The 7,164-nt window shown below is 33.9% G+C and overlaps 1 protein-coding gene across 11 annotated transcripts in view; it reads right to left on the reverse strand.

The window, feature by feature from the left end:
• Positions 1–7,164, reverse strand: part of UTRN (utrophin) — a 446,059-nt gene that overhangs the window by 138,340 nt on the left and 300,555 nt on the right. For all 11 annotated transcript variants that reach the window (XM_039846978.1, XM_039846975.1, XM_039846976.1 and 8 more), the window contains one exon: positions 388–560. In XM_039846978.1, the coding sequence (XP_039702912.1) occupies positions 388–560 (173 nt within the window). The remainder of the gene's footprint in view (positions 1–387; positions 561–7,164) is intronic.

Here is a 7,164-nt window from a genome sequence, read left to right on the forward strand (position 1 = left end):
AAGTTAAGAAAAGATTTTAATAGTTGCCTTACTAGGATTTTTTGAGTACTCAATAATGCTTGTAAAGATCTTAACACAGTACTTGGTCAAGGTAAAAAGAGAATTAGGTAATTAGCGGGTGTTAGTAATATCATTGATATTAGTATTATTGGTTTAAAATGATATGCAAATTTGTGAATAGTAAGGAACAATTAGAGGGCATTGGACATAAATGGAGCTGAAAGTAGGTCTTCACAGCAATAGTCTTTGTATTTAAATCTTAAAGTATTTCTGAAGAAGCAGCATAGCAGTAAGGCTTCTTGGTCTCTTTCTGATATACAGGAATTTTTTAAAAAAAAAAACAAAACCCTCCCCCATTAGTTTTATTTTGATATTGACTATTCTGACCTGATGCTAGCAGATTTTGCTTTTAAGTCGTTCCATCTTTGGTTCATATCATCCAGTCGATGCTGAAGCATAGTAGCCTCTTCAGAATTTCCCAAAGCTTTTACCATCTTCTGCCTGTTTCCATCAATACTTTTAAATATGTCATTGTGGGCATCAATTTCCGCCTGGATATCCTAAAAAGGGAAAAGCAAAGAGATAATACAAATATTAGGTATTAGTGTCAATATTACTTTGAGATTGCTATACAGAGCTTTATCTTTTTATATTCCACAGAAGAGGTTTTAAGTAAAATAGTTCATTTCACCTTAAATGATAATGAATTTGGTGTTTCCACAATTCTTACATTAAAAATAATAGTCTTAAAGCTTCAATACATCGATTTTCCAGTTCTTAAAAACAGAAAGTATTATGATCTAAATTTCATGTATCAGCTAATTAGATGTATTTCAGATTCAATAAGAAATTTTTGAAATGTTATACAATTGTTATTGTCAAATCATTGAGCTTTGCTCAATATCCAGGTTCTTTCTTCCCTTTACACATGAGCAAAATTCCCTTAAAATATGAAATTTTACAGAAGTGGCTAAAATATTACATATTTTAATTTTTTTACATTTACATAAACTAATAGTTCAATCTTTCAATCTAATAAAGTTGATTTCTAAAATTTTAAAACACTTATAAAAATGCTTATTCGCATTAAGAAATAAAAACTAATGACAAAATAATATTTGTCCTATTACATAGGAAAATATTTTGTTTATTTTTATAAATTTTAGTGCAGTTTAAGTAAAATGAGATGATTATTAATAATAAAAATTGATTTAGACTTTGAGGAAGCAAAGGCAACCTATATCAAAAGCCTTAAGATTGTTAACATTACCTATCCCAGGAAGATTTATGTATAAATAGTTTTATCACATTGGTTATTTTTAAAGTAAAAAAGTGGGAACTATCAAACAATTCCAGTTCTGGGAAAACATCCAAAGGAAGCTAAAACACTAACCTGAAAAGATATTTCTACTCCCAACTTCATAGCAGCATTAGTTATAATAGCCAAGACATTGAAAAAAATCTATGTGTCCATTGGTGGATGAATGGATAAAGAAGTTGTGGGATATATATACAATAGAATATTATTCAGCCATAAAAAATGAAAAAAATCCTACCACTTGTGACAACATGGATGAACCTTGAAGGCATTACGCTAAGTGAAATAAGTCAGAAAAAGACGCACTTCGTAGTATGATCTCATGAAAAAAGAGATCAGACTTATGGTTACCAGGGGTGAAGGGGGTGTGGAGGAGAACTGGAGAAGGTGGTCAAACTTCCAGTTAGAAGATAAATGAATACCAGGGATGTAATGTACGATGTGATGACAATAGCTAACGCTGCCATCCGACATACAGGAAAGTTAGAGTAAATCCTGAGTCCCATCACAAGGAGGAAATTTTTCCCTTTTTTTCTGTTCTTTGTACTGTATCTATATAAGAAGACAGATGTTTGCTGAACCTACTGTGGTAACCATTTCACAATATCTGTAAATCAAACTATCATGCTGTGCACCGTAAACTTAAGACAGTGAGTGACGGATGCCAATTATTTCTCAATAAAACTGGGAGAAAAAGTGAAAATTAGTACAATGCATTAATGGTAACATAATATTAAGTTTAAAAATGAAAAATACAAAACTATGTATTATATCAATTTAATTTTAAAGTGAGTTTTTTAATTAGTATGTACTTATAGAACACTGCACATACATACATTAAAAACTAAGAAATAAATCTAAACAGCGTAATCTCCATATGAGAGGATCAAAGGTGATTTTACTTTTCTTCTTTATACTTTTCTGAGTTTCCAAGTTTCTATTAAAAAAACAAGGTTTCCTTTTGTAATTAGATAAATGTAAGAAATTTAAAATTTAAAATACAGAGGGTCTTGTCAATTTTTAATACTCTCCCATTATACGGTCATCAACACAATTACCTATATTAATTTAGCAATTATCTTTTCTTCCTGAATAAATTAGAAGCAATCTAGTTGTAGCTAACTCTAATGTAATAGCTGCCATCATTCAGCAAGTGAGCCTGAACTTACAAAGAAAACAGACACCAGAGAGAATCATGAAGGTGTGGGGTGAGTCTCTACGGCATTAATTTGTAATAAATATTAAGGCTATGTACTGCATAAATAAAAAATGCATTTTTCAGGTAATGAATCTGAATTACTAAAGGGAGAACAAGCTCTTAAACGCTATAATTTTATAACCCTTCTCATATTTGGTTTTCTTTTATAAACCTCACTCTTCCTAAGTTTCTCTAATTCTAAATGAACGCAATAAAAATTTTAATAGAAATTGTTTAAACACCCTGAATGTTGTTATTAATTTGGAACTCATTCCTGATAAGCAACCCACGTATTCCAACAAGAACCATGGCTTAGGGGCCAGCACCTACGTGATTGTTCTTCAAGCACCTACAGAACTGCACTAACCAGAAGGATGCATGGAAAGGTCTTTGCACCTCACTCATCCAATCAGCATGGTAAGAAGGTGTCGCTTACATAAGGTTAAGGGGCAGAACTGCTGTATTATAATTTCTGAGAAAATGTGTGATGTCTAATATGACATTATTTAAGAAGTAGGAGAGATGAACACAAAGTCCTATGGCCAGTTTCCACGAAATTTATGCTTCAAATTTGCAAGGCTATTAGACTCAGGTTATCTGACCCTAATGACACAGCCAAATCAGGTTCACCTGCAGAATGTGATCTGGGTACATCCAGAATAGAGTTAGCCACTGAACCCAAATTCTGAGATTGTTGACTCTTCCACATTTCACAAGCACCCCCAACCCAGAGAGAGCAAAGCAGACACTGACAGGGGAGCAGGAGAAGAGACAGATACCGATTCAAGGTTCTCAAGTTAGGCAACATTACACATGGAAAACGGCAATTTCGTTCTCTTAGTTTGGGATGCTTCTAATAGAAACTCTCCGTGGAAAAAAAAAAAGGAAGTTCCACTGCAAGGTTCTCAGGCATCACCTCGTGAACAAGACTGTCCCATTCTTTAGGATGGAACTATTCTATTTTAGTGTCCTGAATGCATAAATCTAAAGAGATAGATTTAAAAACCACAGTTTTAAGCTTGTACAGTAAATGTGAATGACGGTCATCTTTCTCAGAAAGCTCAATGAAACAGTGAGCAAGGCAGGTCTTTGCTATGTATTGCCAAGGAGACTCTGGCCTTAAACTTCCTGTTTAAGTTTCTAAACATCATTATTAATGGACCACACCTAAAATCACAAGGCAACTTCAAGCCACACCCTTCTGAAGTAGCCAGACCTATTTGTTCCCTTCCCATTCAAGAGATACAGAAAGACAGAAATGTACTAAGATCCATAAGTAGTTTTCTAAGTTTCACAAGAGTATTTCACAACATCGGGAAATTTGGATAATAAAAGCATGAAGCAAATTTGGCTCCTCGCATCAGATTAGGTGATGCCTTTTTCAACTTAGCCACAATGATGAATGTTGTAAAACAGAACTACATCACTGGCCCGGTCATCATTATTAGCATTTCCGTAAAGTTTTGGTTAAGAGCTTTACCAGTGATCATATGTTCATGCTGGAATATAACTTTCAGTATGTGGAAAATCCTTCCACACATGAGCCTCATCAAAAGTTAGGAAGAAAATCAACAACCAGAAAGTGATCAAAGAAAAAGAAATGTGCACACATTATTTTTCCATTGAACATTTAGTGGCATTTTTATTTGAACAAATATATCAAGAGCTCCTAAAGGCAAAAAATCATCTCAATATTTCTTTTGTATTCTTCACATTAGCCTCTGAGCCTAATATAAAATAGATACAGACAGATAGACAGATAGGCAGACAGACAGATGGACAAATATATAAATGCATGAATAAATGTATGATTGACTGGTATATTAGCCAGTCAATCAGATCACTAAATAATTAGAAGGAATTGTAGTAATGATTTTGTTTAATCTCTTCATTTCAAAAATTTAACATGGGAAACCTAAAATTATTTAGAAGCCTCCACTGCGAAGTCTTACCTACGATTTGACCTGGAAATTTAGAATTACACGCATTTAATGAATCACGCCCCTTCATAGATCAATGTGCAATGATCCACTGGTTTTAAAATCAAGATGCCAGCAAGGGAGGCTGTCAGATCATAAATCTGTAGCATCAAATGCTAAAATAAATTAAAGTTCCATGGAAGAGGGTTTACTCTAACTGTATAGCTGGGAGACTTGCCCTACTAATGCTTACCTCTGTCCCCTGAAAGCCTTTCTGACCATTAACCAGCACAAAATGGTTATTGATAATTCGTTATAGAAATGTAATCCACCTAGGAGCACAGAGTAATGCTCTTCCAAGCATTTAACACAAGTGAGTCATGTGCGCAGAGGGGCCACAGAAAGGTATTCATGCAGTGAAACCAACATTTAATAACAGAACAGATGACGTATTTTAAGGATTTACTTAAAAGGCTTGAAATATATGTTCAAACAATGTAAGCACAATTTAGAAGGTTAAGAAAAGCCAGAGCTGAGAAGAAAAGGACTACTTCTTTTTCCTCTTTTTCTCTAAGTAAAACACCACTAAAAAAGCCTAAGATTGCACACTTTCAGAAGACAGCTAAGAAAAACTCAGAGAGGTTCACTAATCAACAGTTAGTCTTCCTGTATACAACACCTACTACCCAAGTCAAAATAAATTCACAAATAAAGGAACACATTTATTTCCTTAGTGGTTTAATAATTGATATTTTAATATCAACTTTGCCCTTAACTGGACATTTCTTTAATGATGTAACCCACCGAGATATTATATGTAAACACATTATAAGGAATATCACATACATTTTATTTCATTATAGTATTTTATAATCAAGCAATGGCTATAATTATGTAAGCAAAAATATTTCTTTAGATTATGATAAACAGAACCATTTGAACCCTCTGAAGGAAACAGAGGTTCATTAAAGGTGCCACTAAAAAGTCTCCAACAACTAAACTGGTGCTAGAATAGATTCGTTGTCTTTGGGCCTTGTTGACATAAGTTTGGTTTATTTTTCCACGACATGTGTATCTAACCCTACATGGCCACAGCAATGTTTTCTCTGAAGTAGTCTTGACCCCTTTCCTGAAGGTGAAGAAGTGAGGTGAGCAACAACTTCCCTACTGCATCCCAAGGTGCAGGCTAAATCAACAAAGTCAACCGTTAGGGGAAAGGAAATCCACTGTTCCTATCAAAAGTAAGACCGGAATTCAGAGACAGGTTAGGAGTGATTGCCAGGAGCCCAGTAGGATTACTGCCAGAGCTTTAGGTTTGAAAACAAGGAATTATAACTTTAAAAAAAAAATCAGCTATTACCTAAAAAATAAGACGACAACCAAATAACATCACCAAGGGTTGTTATGTGATATGTAAATATACTTTGAGACAATTTGTGAGGCTTCTGGGGTAGTGATTGCAATTACTTAGTCAATTATTAAAGCTAATGTATTGATATCAATTATTTATAAACTACATTTTCTTTCAACAACTAATCTCATAGATTTTAACCACTCTATTAATAATTACGGAATCATAGTCTGACAGACAAGAGGAAGTGTTATCACCTGGTCTGCAGCTGCATTTACGATGCTCTTTTCCCATTTTCTGTGATTATAAATATATGTTAGACAATAGAATTTTAAAAAGTAAAATTACTAAGTGGAACAAGTTTACAATTAACTGCACTTTCAAGATAATTTGAACAAGCCAACTTTGAATGACAATCAATAACCAAAGTGCATTTTATATTCCAACAAAGCAAACACTGCTATTAATAAAAATATTTTTCACAACAAAAAAAGTTCCAAATTCTTGACTCTATACCAGTTGTTACTAAAATACATTAAAATCCTAGTGAATTAAAATACAGTGACTTTCCTTCCAAAGTGCACTTCACATAAACAGGTTTGATCTGCATGTGTGCACAAGTTAAGAGCAGTCACTAAATCTTTCATGTGGCCAAACTATTGCCCCGCTTTAATTATCAAAATCAGATAATATAATCAAAATTGAGCATGTTTGAAACCCCAGTCAAGCATTATTGCACACTAAATGTTTAAAACCACTATCCTGGGGCACCCAATTCCTCAACTCCTCGCCTGTGTAAAAGCACTTCCTATTACCCAGAAAGCTCTTAATTTCTTTCCCAAACACACATCCACACACACATCCACCCACACACCAGACACAATCTCAGTTTCTACCTTATTCTTAAAGTCATCTTTTAAGTCCCAGCTTCAACGTAATTTCTTCAGAAAAGACTTCTGTGCACCCTGATTAGATTAGGGCTATCTGTTGTTGTTATAGCTCCCTCTACTTTTGCTAAATCACACACTTATAGTGGAAAACTTCCTCGTTTAATGTCTGTGTCCTCCCACCAGGCTGTAAGCTCAATGCGGGAAAGTCTTCACTGTTCTCCACTCTATCCCTAAACTCAGCCCGGTGACTGATACAAGCACTTCACAAATATTTACTAAATAATGAACAAATGAATAGACCGTGGAACTAGAAGTTTACAATGTGTTCAAGGATACATTTGTTTTAAAATTAGATATTGCAAGTTGAGCAGTAAAATAACACCTTTGAACTATAATTTAAAAAATTAGTCATTGTAAAAGAGGTAACTGCCATAAAGGAAATTTAGCATTGAGTGGTTTTTCTCTGTGTCATCACAAAGAGAGTGGTA

This window comes from Pteropus medius, unplaced genomic scaffold (assembly GCF_902729225.1).
Source record: "Pteropus medius unplaced genomic scaffold, Ma_sr-lr_union100, whole genome shotgun sequence".
Lineage (NCBI taxonomy): Eukaryota > Metazoa > Chordata > Mammalia > Chiroptera > Pteropodidae > Pteropus > Pteropus medius.